This window comes from Lissotriton vulgaris, chromosome 2_2 (genome assembly GCF_964263255.1).
Source record: "Lissotriton vulgaris chromosome 2_2, aLisVul1.2, whole genome shotgun sequence".
Classification (NCBI taxonomy): domain Eukaryota; kingdom Metazoa; phylum Chordata; class Amphibia; order Caudata; family Salamandridae; genus Lissotriton; species Lissotriton vulgaris.
Window position 1 is genome coordinate 157276956 of NC_141688.1, and position 15886 is coordinate 157292841.

A 15886-nucleotide genomic window follows, 5' to 3' on the forward strand; every position below is an offset into this window, starting at 1 on the left:
CCAAGCTACAGTCGTTTAAGAGCTCCTGGCCCCGCCCCGAAACTCCGCCCTTACCCAACGGGATTGGCTGCAAGGGGGGGAGTGAGGGGGACCGCTCACTTCACCTACGGACCTCATCCTCTCTGCTGGAATTCAGACAAGGACTCAAGACCTAGCTGTTCGACTGATCCCCTCCTCCCGACAGTAGCACTCTCAGTGCCTTAAAACCCTCATGGGTGATTAGCCACGCTATACAAATCCTGATTGATTAAGTGAAAAACAAACATATAATGTCAGCCAACATGGACGTTGCATTTTATATGTCACAAGAATGACTTCCACTTATTTTAAGAATTTGTTCACCTCTTTACAGCCATAATGATTTATATTCATCATGAAAAGGTCTTCCCAGTGCAGTCTTCAAACATTTGCTTTTGTCACTTTTATGTCATTGCCTCGGGCCTCGTGTCCGTTTATGTTTAATTCCAAGATCAGGGCCAAACTTTTGATCTAGTAGTTTGGTAGTGCAGCATCCCTTCTGTGCTCCAGCAAGCTTTTGAAAGATGCAGCTCCATGTGCACTTCTTGGCCGCCTCGATGGTACGTGGTGTGACATAACAATGATGTCACTTGCGTTTCTAAAAATGACCGCCACTGATAGAGATAGGGTGGGACATAAGGATGAATGGGACATTACATCAGTCTTAGCGGGACTGAGCATTTAGCTGAGTGGGGCTGACCATCCGATTGGAAGGAAGTCATTCGATTAAACAGACTGTCAGGCTATCAAGCACTTTATTTATTAAGGGCAGGAGGCATTTAAAAGGAAGACCTGTTGCACTGACAGCCTGCTAAACTCTGCAGCATATTATACAATGAAATTGAAATCATTACACAAAAAGAATGGCTATTGTGATAAAGGTTTACAAGGCCTTTCAAACAAGAGAATATCAAGGATCCGAGAGTATCACTTCCTCCATTATCTAGTGTGACAGGTAACCCTACTGTCTTAGCAATAATCCATGGATTTTCATCCTATTTTGCCCACCACCTCAGATGTAACAGCATCTTCTGCAAGAGAGAACTCTAAAGAACCTAACCTTCCAGTAGCGGCTCATGGATGGAGTGCTGCAGGGCGGGGAGGGGCAGGATGGGGGGTAGTAAACTACGACATACGGCAGAACAAGTTAAGTAACTAAATAAATAAATAAAACAAATTACATTGCCCGCGCTGCTTCGTCATAAGCAATGCAGAACACCTCCACTTCCAGATCCAGACAAGCCCCAAGACCACACTACGAGGCACCCTCATCTACAGACTGCCAGGACCTCGCACCCACCAAGCAACCACCATCGCTGAGCTCGCCGCACCCCACGCCATCACCTCCACAGACTACACTCTACTCGGTGACCTGAACTTCCACCTCGACAATGGCAACAACTCCGACTCCACTACTCTCCTTGACAACCTCGCCAACCTAAGTTTGAAGCAGCTCATCAACACGCCTACCCACAGAGCGGGTCACACACTTGACCCCATGTATGCAGGAGGAACAAACCTCTGCTTCTGCCACACCACACACACCACCCAGCCCCTCGGGGCTGACCACCACTGCGTCCACTTCACCTTCAACACCACCACCGTGCCCAAATCCACCCTACGCCCACCACGACGGAACTGGAGCAAAGTCACAGAGAAGCACCTAAACACCAACCTCCGTCTATACCTCCCCATCGCTGTGACCGACTAGCTCGCACCCCTCCATCCCGCTCCATACAACTCCCGCTGAAAGCCGCCTGGTTCACCACAGAACTACAGAACAGAGTGTTCAGACACTCCTGCAGACGCCTAGAGAAAACCTGGAGGAACCTGAAAACCACAGAAGCAGGGAACGACCACAAGAGCGCCCTGATGGAACACCACCATCACATAGGAGGCACCAAATGGACCTTCATAAAAGACAAAGTACGGACCAACGCGACCAGCGGTCAGACTGTAGACCTACCATGTTGGGTAGAAAGCCTCCGATCGCTGGTCTGAGGCTTTCCGCCTGACATTGTAATTAGGCCCACTGTTGGGAATCGGGTGTATGTTTTTACACCTGTGAAGCAACCTGATTTTGCCTGGCAGCCCAAAAAAAACCTCCATATTTTGCTAAGACAAAAATAGAGTGAGATGTGTCAACTGAGGAATGGAAAAAGGGAACAAAGCAAGCATGCAGAGACCTAACATATAAAAGGTATTGGAAAACGGCAAGTGTAACATTGTAGCATTTTCTTTCGTTTGAGTACTCCTAGTGTGTGGGCATCTGGCATCTTGTTGACCCACAACAAGAAGAGGGCCAAGCCTATTGTTACCTTTGTACTGGGGACTGAGCAGCGGACAGGTTCAGGAGCTCACTGGAGACTACCCGGTTTCAGAGGGATAAGAAGCGGTCCACTCGTTCTTCAACACGGTGTTAGACACTGCACTCAGACTGGAGTGTCTTTGCACCTGGATTATTTCAGTGCTACCATGTTTGCAGTGATCCTGAAAAGTTTTTGATGATTTGCCTGGAGCTTTTACTAAAGTAATGAAAAAATATCTGGAGGTTGTCAACCTGTCTAGTGGCATACAGCTTTCTGTTAGAGAATTAGGGTTGAACACGAAGGTATACAGAGGCTCCATATTGATAAACATATATACATAAGGAGGAGTACAGCAGAATGAATGATTGGCTGGTCTTTTGTTAATATGGAAATTAATGCATTAATGGATGAAAAAAACTCCACATCAACCTCAACTCGCAAATATGTAGCCCTTAGACCAAGGCTTTATGATGATTCATAGATCACAGGCCGGCGAGTGCTAAACTGGCAGGCAAACGCTCAGACAGAAAACTCATAATCAATCCCATGGATAGGTGTAGTGACATTACAAGGTCAAGGAAGATTGGGCCAATAAAAGAATACCTTGCCGAAGTGGGTACGCGCGCTCCTAAAACACAATAAAAAGTCAGAGGCCACATAAGTTAGAAGCACATGGCCAATCAGGACCTGTTAATATATTCACTAGTCTAGACTCGCACCAGGGAGCATTATTTCCCTCTAAACCTATTCTTTATTCTATTTTAACTTGGAATAAGGGACCGCTAGAATAAACCTGATCCTGGTACCCTTTACCCCAATTTTAACTTCCATAAACGTCTACACTGCACTGGCCCCTCACCCACACATCACCCATAAGGCAGTTGGAAAAAGATCTCCGCCAAAGAGCCCCTCTTTCAGGTGTTGCCCGTTGGGTATTGCACCGCCGACCCAACCAGGAGCATTGCCGATGATGAAGCATGACACCTGCAAGGGTGTGTGAGGCCACTATATCCAACAAATTGGATACCCACGCGTTCTACCACGACGCCCGGGTGCCACCAATACCAAACCCCCGCTCTCATTAGGAACAGCCTGGTACTTCTTGTGTTTCAATCAGGACCTGACACATGCTCCCCATGCTGGGCATCTGGGCACGTTTGCCACTGGACACATTGTGTCCACACGATGTCCAGACACACCTGTAGTAAACAATAGACAATTAATTTATGACTCCAAAGGCAGCAAACAACATTCTTTACCATATATGGTAAGCCGGAAACTTTTATAAGCCATCATGTTTTGTATGAAAGAAGGACACATATTGATTGTAAACTGAGACAGTCCTCAGACCATGTGCGGGCTGTAATGTTTAATTAAAAAACAGTTCCTGTTTTGCTAAACACCTCTTGTCTTTTGTTATGTAAGGGATTTCGAACTCAAGTAACAGTTTGTTGATCAATCCGTTCAGTAAATTCTGGGAAAATAGATGATCAGATGCAGGAGAAACTGGAATGCTATAATATCCCCCAGCCTCTTGTCCGTCTAGTATGATAAAGCAGGAGGCTTAGGTATTGGGACAATGGCTGCTAAAAAGTAATTTGCTATGTCTAAATGGTCATTTTTAAAATGACACCCCAGCAGCTGCAACGTTCCAGCTGGGCAACCTGGAGGGCCCTATTGGTTATATGTTCATTCCAGCCTCGCAGTTTGGATTTTATTTGTATTTGAAAGTATCAAAATACTGGGAAAGTGATCATTGGGCCACTTTGGCTGTCCGATGTTTCCATGAGCCCGTGGTGCTGCCCCTGGGGGGGGGCGGGTATCCTTCCTACGGAGACTTATAACACAACTCGATCCACTCCACCTACAGCTTTTGGCAGCGTATCAATTACCCAAAAATATTGATTTTTTTTGTGGCAAATGAAAATAGGATCATGTAGTTTAAAAAGATTGTAGAAAATGAATTGGATTGTGGATGTGTAAACATCAAAATGTGTGGGTCACAGCCAACGAGCCATGCTACTGGGAAGGGCTGGTGCTATTCCACCTGTCAGGAAATGAAAAGTCTTCTGAGGAAGGCATCCAAACAATTCAGGTTTATACCAGAAGGATATCTCAAACAGGACTTGGATAGGCTAAAGTCTCAGTGAAGGCAGCTGATTAAAGAGAAAAAACACATTTTTACAGTAGTAAGTGGGACAGTATGTTGGAGGTAAATCACTCAGCAGACCAGAGAGACTTTTGGAAGAAAGTAAATGAAACTTGCTGTCCTTATGCAGGGACTCGTACATGTGTGATTCCCAAGGATATCTGGGCTATGTACTTGGAGGGTCTATATGATATTTCATCTAATCCATCTTCCACTTAACAAGCCTCAGCTAAGAATATGGAACCCAACTCATTCACTGAAAAAGAGGAAAGGATGGTTATTGACCGCATTAAGTTCACAACACCAGCGGAACCATACAATATCCCAGCAGTCTTAATTAGGACAAAGAGTCGCTAGAGGACAAATTTTTCATCTCTTTAGTTCAGCTGGTTAGCTATAACGGCCCAATATCCCTTATCATGGAGAGGGTCAATAGTGAAAACTATACTTAACAAGCACTTACAATGCAATGGTCTCGGCATTATTAAAGGTAGAGCTATTAGCATTGCTCTTTTTTTATTTAAAGCATAAATAAATAGCATTGTTATTTACATTGCTAATTGCTTAATCGTTAAATAAATGGCACAGTCATTTACAATGCCAATAGCTTAATCGCTTGCATATGCATGACCTATTGCATTTATACCTACACAGAGCCACACACACATACACTGAACTACACACATACACACCGAGCCGCACACACATAGAGCTACACACACAGAGCCACATACACACACATAGGTAGCTACACACACAGAGCTACACACACACATAGCCCCCCCCACACACACAGAGCTCCACACACACAGCCCCCCCCCACACACACAGCCCCCCCACACACACACACAGCCCCACACACACACACACACAGAGCCCCCTCACACACAGAGCCCCCTCACACACACAGCCCCCTCACACACACAGAGCCCCCTCCCCCCCACACACACACAGAGCCCCCACACACACACACAGGGCCCCCACACACACACAGAGCCACCCCCCCACTCACACACACAGAGCCCCCACACACCAAAATACACAAGAAGCAGAAAAATACTGTGTAAAAATTGGGAGAAATATAGTCAAATTAGCTGCAGCAGGGGAATGAAATAACAGACTAAGCGGCAGAAAACATAAACTGGATGAAAAATAATAAACAAATGTAAATTTGGCAAGAAAAACAGTAGTAAAATAACATACAAGTTGAGTGATGAAGTGACAAAACGCACAACTAAAGAGTAAGCATTACAAGTGTTACAGAAAACAGACTAAATGAAAAGAAAGTTGTCGTGTAAAACAGTACTTGTGAAATGCCGCATCGGACATTTTCAGACAAGCTGCCGTGCCGCTGATGCGGGTCTGAAAGTGCTGCAAAGCGGCCGAAAATTGGTGACAGGAGGAGGTGTATTTTTAATGTCAAAGGTTATAAAGACTCCCCATTCAAAGGATGAGAAGGAACTGTCAGGAACGCGCAGGTAGTCACTGCGATGGTAGCAAAATAGCATTTCGCAGCTACCTTCACGACACGTTTAATCCCGAGCTTTCTTCTCCTAACATCTGCTTGCTCCTGTGGCCACATGGAGTCAGACTGCCTGCGTTACTCCCTGATGTCACTAGTCCTCTCCAAAGCCGGTCCGCACCACACAGGGCAAGGCGACCATTCACACATGCTCTGGCTTGAGCCTAATACAGATTATGAAGGTGCACTAGTGGCAGCAACCCTCTGTGCAAAAATCAAAGCAATGCAACAATACAGCTATCACTCTGCTGCAAGCTGCTCCAAACTGTTGCCTGTGCTTGGATGCCAACTGTGCCAGCTCTGCCCACCATCTCTGTCTGTCTCTATGCCAGGGTAAGATTAGCGTGCCCTTTGTCTATTTTGATTTGTTTTATTAGTTCCCTGCAGCAGGCACACACATACCTCTCATCACCCATCGTGGGCAGGCGGATTGGCCAATGCAGAGCACCTCATGTACCCTGGTGAGCATCCCTGCGGCTCCCCAGCAGCAAAGTCAGATCCGGGATCAGCCGCCGGTGGGTGGTACCATACACGTGAACGGAGGGGCACGCAAGCGTGTATCCGCGAACAGCAGAGCTAGGTCCGTAATTCACTGTGCAGCGAAGCCCCCTTCACATAGCCCCTTCTGTATTATTTTTTTTTATTTTATTGGTGAGGGTGGAGGAAGTGAACGCGAGGAAAGTGGCCGGGCGGGCTCTGCAAGGGAAGCGTGCCCGGCCGCCGCATGATCGCTAAGGACTGAAGGGTGAAACAAGCAGCTGGGGACCCGAAAATCTCATGCGAAGAGGGCTACAGCCACTTGTCTCCGGGGACCAGAAAAGCACAGCGCCCTCCGCTCTTTGACCCCCACCACCCAGGAGGAACAGCGACCCCATCACCAGGGGCCAGCTGAGAGCGGAGGCCAACACACCCCGGCGTCTTTAACAAACTGCAAACTTCTTATTTTCTCCTTGTGTGGGGAAACCGGCAAGAAGCAGCGGGGGCAGTTTTGTTTGAGAGTGCTCCCTTTTTTGTCTGCTTTCCTGCTGGAATGTTCGGGGGCACAGAGTGAGGGAAAGCACATCCGCCTTTCTCCGAGGTCAAGAAGAAATGCCTCGGAGAGGCGCCCATGATTTTCGGATTCGGGGGCGTGGTTTTTGTCCTCTCCTCTTCCCATTGGCTGGAAGGTAAAATTCCAGCCAATGGGAAGAGGACAGGAAGTAAATAGAAAGAAGCTTAAAAAAACGCCCCCGAATCCGAAAAAGACGGGGCTTGGACCGAGTGACGCCCCGCTCGTCCAATGGCTGTCCAGCATTTAGGAGGCCAGCCAATGGAGAAGAGGGGCGGGTTCAAGCCCCCTTACTAAAAAACATTAATTCTTCGGAGCTCCGCCCCCACTGCTTACAACAGTGTGACGGAGTCCTCGACCTAAAAAGCAGGCCCAAGGCCAAAATGAAAACTGTGGCTCATAGGCCTCAAACCAGAATGTTACAAGGACGAATTCAATGCCAAGAATCGTTAAGGAGGCACAGAGAACCAATTACGGTCAGTCGCCACGGATCCTGCGGCCAGTTATAGGTGGCTGTTGACAACACAACTCCCCATAAGACCCCTAATTGATCCAGTCATTGCCTGTTTTGTTATCTGAAGTAATTGGTTACAAAATAAGACTTCACAATGCACTGGTCACAGTGCTGGGAAAATTCATGCCTATGCTGTGAACAGCCTGTTACTGAAAAGCGGACCGACTGTTTGCAGAAATGGTGTGGCTTCTTCTTAAGTGGCAACCCAGCCTCGTTTTGAAAGTGGAGCAGGGATTCACTTGTAGGTGGATACTAAATTTGACTGCACCCACCTGCAATGCGATGCCTGGGGGAAACCTGTGGACCCTGTGTCTCTCCTCAAAAACATCCTCATAGGGCAAATGTTTGCACACCCCCGTAGACATGCACCTCCTGACAGCTTTTTTGACCTTGCATCCCCATCTGTACTATGGAGCTAGTGCAAAGTTTTTTTCGATTTCCATTGATCTACACCTCCAGGCACCACAAAACATGTGCACCAGCATGATTCATATTACAGAAGGGGCCGCACATGTATCTATGTTCCACCGCATGGCCACATGTTCAAAACCCAGCGGGTCTACATGGCCTTTACCTTTCATCCTCCTAAGGTCCCTAAAAAGAGTACCACTGAGTTGGGTAACAATAAACACCTGTTAGAAGACGTCAAGATATCCCAAAGGATCAACATGCACTTTACAATTAAGTGTGTTATTTTATGTCTTGGGCGTGTCAAAGCCGAAACCAAATGCCCGAAGTGCCTCTGGTGCACAAAGCAGCCCATATGTAAAGTTCTAGGCCAAGTACTGCACCACAAACAGTTGCAGAGCAGAGTGCCTATTTTTAGGTATCACTTAGGCAGCGCTTCGAGACATTCTGAATGATTGGTAGAGTCTGTGGCCAGAAGTCTGAGGCTACGCTGTACTGTGCTCCAAGTGCGGCGTTCGAGTGCGGCATTCAGCGTTGAGCTTTCAGCGTTCAGAGTTCTGATGTGCACCGAGACCCGCCGAGACCCACACGCAGCTGAAAACAGGAGCGGTAACGCATCCCGTACTCCGCTTCCCGCTGCTGCCGCCTTGCCCCCTGCTTGGATCATCGCCGTGCGGACCCCCGGTGGCAGAGAGGGCGGAGGTGCTGGGTCCGCAGTTGCTCTCGAGCTCAGCGAATGTCCTGAGGTGAAGGCAGCCGGAAAGGGGCAGAAGAGCAAAGAACAAAAGAAAATGCTTAGGCTTTGAGGCCCGAGCCTAGCAGCCATCAAGGAAGCTCTGACAGCACCTGCCTCGGCGAAGATTGAACCAGAGCTGGAGTACTTGACAGAGGTGACAGAGGTGAGCAGAGGGACAGGGGAGGGGTCAAGTACACCAAGGCCTGTCCCGAGCTCCACACCAAGCACCCCGCTTACCCCTGAGCCCGGGACCTGAGCTGTGCCAGAGCTGTGCCAACACTCCAATCACCTCAGCGCTACCCTGCATTGCCCCCGCAACGTCTTCTCCCTCTCACTCTAATAAGTTCCAATAAGCAAAGAGGATAGGCTGAGCTCCCGCCAACTCCTTAATCCAATTGAAGCAATTCCTGTCCACGTTTTTCCATCCCAGCTGCAAGCAGAAGCAGCAAGGTGTAGCGAGGCGAGGCAGAGGCGGAGGAGGTTTGTAAGCGTGAGCATTGCGAGGAGAGCGGCTGCGCCCGAAGCAGAAGCGCAGAAGAGACCCGGAGAGAGACAGAACAAGGAGTAAATAACCCGGTTCCTGTAGGATTATTTCCGGGTACGTCTTCTCAAAAGGTTGCTTGGCATTGTTGTCTTAGAGACCGTCTGCTGAGTCACACTCTAGAAAACGGCACTTTTGACCTGAATATTTGACGAGTCAGAAAGCTGTCGGAGATCCTCCTATCGAGACACTCAGAATACCAGTGGCTCCCGGGCAGCCACGCTAGCCCCAGTCCCCTCCGTATGCACTCTCCGGCGGCTTGCTCTGTGTATCAGCTGATCCAAGCGACTCCTGCCTATTTACGGTAGTCATTCGTGAGTGGTTGCACAGGAATCCCAGCTCTGCTCCTGCATTCAGGGAGTGAGTCACAGCCCAGTGAGTCACTCCAACACAGACGCTTTTGCTGAGCAATGGCGAATGAAAAACGGGAGTGAGAGTTCACAACTGCAAACCCGATGGAATGGCGCGCAGTGCTAGCGAGGCTCACCTTCATTAAGTGGCGGCCAGCAAGCTCCGTCTTTTTTTCGGATTTGGGGGCGTGTTCGGTGGGCGTGGCCTAAAAGTGGAAAGAAGAACGCCGAACACACCTCCAAATCCGAAAAGGACGGAGCCTATTTGGAGTAACGGCTCTCTCCTGCAATGGCTGGCCTCCATTTAGGAAGCCAGCCAATGGGAGAGAGCCAAAATTAGATTAGATTAAATGAGAATGGCTCACATACATCTCATTATAGACTGATTAGCCTCTTGGACATCTTGGAGAAGGTGTTCTCAAAAATTGTTATAGTCTCACTTTGATGATTAGGTACAAGAGAATAAGAACATACCGATTGAGCAAGGAGGATTCTACTATGGTGCCCGAGTGCCTGCGTTGGCGATGAGAAGCTAATGTAGGGAAAATACAGGGGTGCGCTGTGTTGTAAATATGGCGCATCCCTGCATGTTGGAAATGTCAGAGCTGCACTGCCACATTTGGCGCAACACCACGAACCAACATTTACTTGTAAATATGCACCTTTGTTGTCAATAAACACAAGTATTGGTAAAGAATGATATCATGGGGAGAAAGAACACTTTTTGATATTTTCTGCTTTTTCGATTATATGTAAATGGGAAAACACATTTTCCCGACAATATTTATGTGTAGAAATCAGTAAAAACTGTATACTGGAAGCCTTATTCAAGAGAAACATTGACAGCCATATTATGCATTATCCAACCAAACCAACGTACAATTGTACGAAGGGCAACACTATACAATGTGCACTCTTACCAAATATTGTAAAAACTATACACACTCAATTTACAATGCCAAATCGTATGTACAATAACACAATTATTTCAGTGCTCTTAGTCCAGGCACCTAAAAGTGATTAGATTTTAAGTGTGATGAGAAAAAAGTATATCAGTGTTAGAACATTTAGCTAGATTGAGTTTTATTTCATATAGGGGCACATTTACGAGCCACTTGCTCCACTGTTATGTCACTTTTTTTGACGCTCTGGCGGGGCAAACCACCAAATCAAATTTATGAGGCTAATGCAAAGCCACTGTGAGTGGCTTTGAATGGTCTCATAAAGATGGAGCATAAATTGCTGCGTTGCCTTACTCTGCACTAGGGATACATTCCATGGATTTTGATGCTTCCATAGATTTACAAACCATGTAAACCTGTGGAAGCGCCAGAACCTTACGCCTCCCCAAGGGAGGCACAACGAGGAGAAATAACTTTATTTCTCCTTGTTTCTTCCTCTTGTTATGTGTATAGAAGAGGAAAAAGCCACCCAGGATTTTATTTGTGCAGTAAGGCGCCCTTCCTGCACAAAAACAATCATGCATCCAACAGGCACGCAAGGGTGCCTGTATTGGTGCTAGGCTTCCGAAACAGGGTCAGCGCAAGGGGAAAGGACACAAAGGCACCTTATGTCACAGATGCGGTGCATTTCTGCCCTTCAATTTTGATGTTGCGCAGGCCTTGCTCTATGCCAAATGCATATGAATATGGCCTATACTGCAGCTATTGGGTACCAGAATTTATAGAAGTGTAAAAAAGATTGGTACTGAATTTCCCTATACTGTTTCAGAATTGAAAAGTACATTATTTAACATTTGAAAAAAGAAATAAACTTACTACATTAAGTGACATGATTATCATAAAATTAATACAGACTCCAGTTCCGGATGTTGCGAATTGCCAGTACTTTTTGATAAAATACCAGTGCAAAGAAGCAAACTTTTCCATGGCAACGAGGCGATAAACCACAACTGCAAAAACTGCAGTGAGCACCAAAGAAATCTGTAACAAGAAAATAGATCAGACACAATAAATGAGTTCAACATGTACTCATATATTAGAAAATATGTTGAATCTAAGTGTGTTTAATGGACTAATCAGTGAAAGTGGCACTTTGGAAATCATTACTTATGTTGTTAAATATTAAACATAATATTAAACGCTTGAAAAAAGGGCATGACTCTTATTCAAAGACAAATGACATTACTGTTCATGTCCTGTGCCACAAGTTTGAACCTTTTACTCACCTCCAGCTAGAAAATTGATGGTTTCAACTACTGAAGTCTTACCTCTGAACAGTGGTAACTAGGCACAATCTTCCGACCTGTGTGAAGCTCTCTGTCATCAACATGGGACCATATTAAACAAGCGCCTCAAGGGTTCAACAGGCGTTTGCGCCTGCTTTATGCACCCCTGGGGCACTTTGGTATTACAGAAGGGGCCACAGATGCTTGAGACACATTTAGACTACAAATATCACTGGCACACATACAGCACCAGCGCAATCATTAGAGGATGTTCCCTTATGTGCATGGGGGTGTGGCCCCATACAAATCAGGGAATAACTTTGCCTCTGCACCCGCGCCTCATTACCAAAGTTGGCGCAGAGCCAAACATGCCTTTAGAAGACACAGTGAAAGTACACCACAAAAACAAAAAGGTGCTGAGAGGACACCCCAGGCTCCCCCTTGCATGCGTGTGCAGTCACTCACTGCACCAGCCTGCAAGGGGATCTCTAATATCATTTAAAAGTATACAGGCAGGGAAACACGTAGCAGCTTTTAAACAGCTGGAGACATATTACAGGAGTACCCCGGGAGCACAATGGGCTTTTGCACCCACTTTTTGTGCCCAAGGGGCACTTTGGTATCACAGAAGGGGCTGCAGATGCTTTTGCATCCTCTTCTGCAATAATGAGAGCGTTGACGCACATAAAGCACTAGCACTATCATCAGAGAGCATTCCCTCATTTGTATTAGCAAATAAAGGAATCTCTTTGCCTCTGCACCCGCGCCCTATTGCAGAGGCAGGCACAGAGGCAAAGAGGTGCACTGGCAGGTGGCCCACTGTCAGTTCACCTGTAGATACCAGCCCTCTGGAGGGGGAAGAGGGTGACCCATGGACTCACCAGATATCCTCTTGCAGGCGTGTGCAGTCACTCACTGCACCTACTCACAAGAGGATCTCTAATCCCCCTTAAAAGTGCACTGTAAAATATTGAAGGGCTTCATAGCATCTGCTCCATTTTTCACCTGAAAGCACTGCCCCAAAACAGCGCGAGTTTATGGCCACCATGAGGGCAATGAATTCACTATAATGCAGCACATTTTCCTAGTTATCTCTGGGAGCACCTTTTGAAAGGTGCACCCAAAGCTAACCAGGAAAATGCACCCATACCATAATATGGACCCTGCTCCATATTTCTCTGGAATGCGCTACCCTGGGGGCAGTGCGATTTTGCAGTTGCCCCGAGGGCAATGCATTCTTCCTGATAGGGTGTACTTTCCGTGTTTGCCTCAATGCACCTGTTTTAAGGTGCGCCATGGAGAAAACATGGAAGGTGTGCCCTATCTGTAATACAGGCTCTGTGTAAGTCTGCACAAACTCTTATACTATAATTATTTATGCCTTTCTCTTAAAGGTACTAGAATTGCAACATGCCATGGTAGCAACTTAGAAGAAGGCTGTTAACACTCTCTGTGGGGTCCCTGCCTAAAGATTTCTTGGGCATCTATCACCCTGGCACAGTACTCAACAAACTTCACCCTGCCCCAAGTGTAAATCAACGTCCAAGGTACAGACTGTCAATATTAAAAATTCTATAAAATGTTAGGGGAGAACAAAAGGTCCTTTGAGTTAATGCATTTTCTTCTTTTCTTCAAGACAATGAATATTACATCAGTGTCACTCACACTCATTTAAAAATAACAACATATAGAAATACAGAAGTTGACCATCAATAACGTTTGTTTTATCCTGTGGAGCCCCAAGTGGCATCAAATAGAGCACTCAAATGAAACTCGACATGTCTATATCTTTATTGTAATCCTGAACTTGAAACTGAATTGCTCATTTACAATGTTTTATTATGGGCAGCATTGTATGGATCAAAATCAACTGAAATTAAATCCAGGTAAAACTGAACTGGTACTGAAGGGGGACAGTGCTAAGTACTGGGGCCCTCACTATTGGCCTACAGACCTGGGTCAAGCTCCGCAACCATCACCTTCGGCTAAAACGCTTGGAGTCATTGTGGACAGTGATCTTTCACTAAAAACACAAGTGGGACAAGTGGTCTCCAAATGCTTCTACCAACTAAAAAAAATCAGGAAGGTCAGGCGTTTACTAACGCCTGAAGCGATTACCCAGGTTGTGATCGCCACTGTCCTGTCCCACCTGGATTACGCAAATGCCATTTACCTCGGTCTCCCCAACTATTTACTTAAGCGCCTCCAGATGGTGCAGAACTACGCTGCTAGGCTGATTCTAAAGCAACCTAGATGGCAGGCTGCGACTCCTCTTCTCATCAAGCTTCATTGGCTTCCAGTCATACAACGCTGCTATTTTAAAGCAGGCTGTATGGTCTTCAAGTCATTACATGGCAAAAGCCCTAAATTTATCAATCAACTGATCACCAGACACGTCCCCTCCCGTAACCTCCGCTCACTCCATCTAGCCCTGCTCCAGACCCCCCCCTTTAAACTCAAATGCTCTGGTGGACGTAGATTTGCAACCCTTGCCCCCTGTCTATGGAACACCTTTCCCCTGGAGATCCGATCTTGCCAAGACCTTCTACCTTTTCGGAAAGCTCTGAAGACCTGGCTCTTTAGACAAGCTTTTTAATCCACCTCCTCCTCCACCTTGGGTTGTGTTACTGTCAATTTTAGCGCCAAGAAACTAATCAGTGTTAGCGCGCTCTATAAGTGACTTAATAACATAACATAACATAATATAACATAACATAACATAACATAACATAACATAACATTCTAATGCAATTTAACAAATATACTCAGCCTGCCACATTAACACAACAAATCATTTTGATTTTCATATTAACAAGAAGGAATTGGCAATAATCAATCAGTCTTCAGGTGTTGTTGCCATTAAAACTTAAATGGCAAAAAACAAAGTTAAATGAATGAATGTTATGTCATGTTATGTTATGTTATCTAAACTTATACCGCGCTCAGCTGCCCCAGCAAAGGGGCGTCCCGGCGCTTTGCAAGGTACCCAAAACACAACATTGTTAAAAGGCCCGAAAAATAGAGCAACAAAGAACAGATTAAAGTAAACTACACAAATAAAATAGTCTTGATAGCCCGTCTAAACAGCAAGAGATCTTCAAGGGCCCGGATGTGAGGGGGGAGAGAGTTCCACAACTTCGCCGCTAACACCCGATAAGAGCGACCACCGACTCTACTCAGCCTGAAGCACGGAACCGCTGCCAGGTTTTGGCCAAGGGATCTGAGGATTCGCGAGGGTACATATGGCCTCAACAAATTCTCCAATATTTGGGGAGATGAACCCTTGAGGATTTTGAAAGCTAGGCATAAAGCCTTGAATTTGATCCTCTGGTTCACAGGAAGCCAGTGGAGGGAGCGCAACGCGTTTGAAACAGAACACTGTCTTGGCAGACCAATCACCACTCTGGATGCAGCGTTTTGAACTCGCTGCAGCCGGATGAGTTCCGACTGATTAATCCCCACCAAAAGCGAGCTAGCATAATCCAGCTGGGACAACACTGACGCTTGGACCACTAGCTGCCTAGTGGGTGCGTCGCAAAATTTAATGATAGGTCTTAGACCTCTGATAATGCAGTAGCAGGTAGCCGCCACCTTCCTAGTATGGCAGATGAAACTTAGAGTTGGATCCAGCCAAACCCCAAGATCTTTTATCTCCGATGCTGGAGATGGGGTCACACCCAGTTCAGGAGGCCACCACCTGTCCCCCCATAGCTCCGCCTGCTTGCCGACCACCTTGACCTCGGTCTTTTTGGCGTTTAACTGGAGACAGTTGGAATTCATCCAGTTAGCCACTGCTCGTAGTCCGTCACGGAACCTGGGAGCCTCCATGTCCAAGTCCCCACTCAACGTGACCGCCAGCTGCGTGTCGTCTGCATATGAGACCATCATCAGGCCCCACTGCTTGACGACCGCAGCCAGCGGCCTCACGTAAAGGTTAAATAGAATGGGGCTTAGCGAAGAGCCCTGTGGGACACCCAGTTCCAACGGATAAGATTTAGACTGGCAGGGCGGGATCGCAACCTTGAAAGACCGTTCGGGGAGAAAGGAACGTAACCAGCATAGGGCGGAACCCGTGACACCTACTTCTTCCAGGCGCTGAAGCA

The 15886-nt window shown here is 46.8% G+C and overlaps 1 protein-coding gene across 1 annotated transcript in view; it reads right to left on the reverse strand.

The window, feature by feature from the left end:
* The window catches only part of ANO3 (anoctamin 3), a 1465374-nt gene that overhangs the window by 286818 nt on the left and 1162670 nt on the right, over positions 1-15886 (reverse strand). The window contains exon 16 of the mRNA XM_086959492.1: positions 11374-11538. Within this exon, the coding sequence (XP_086815618.1) occupies positions 11374-11538 (165 nt within the window). The remainder of the gene's footprint in view (positions 1-11373; positions 11539-15886) is intronic.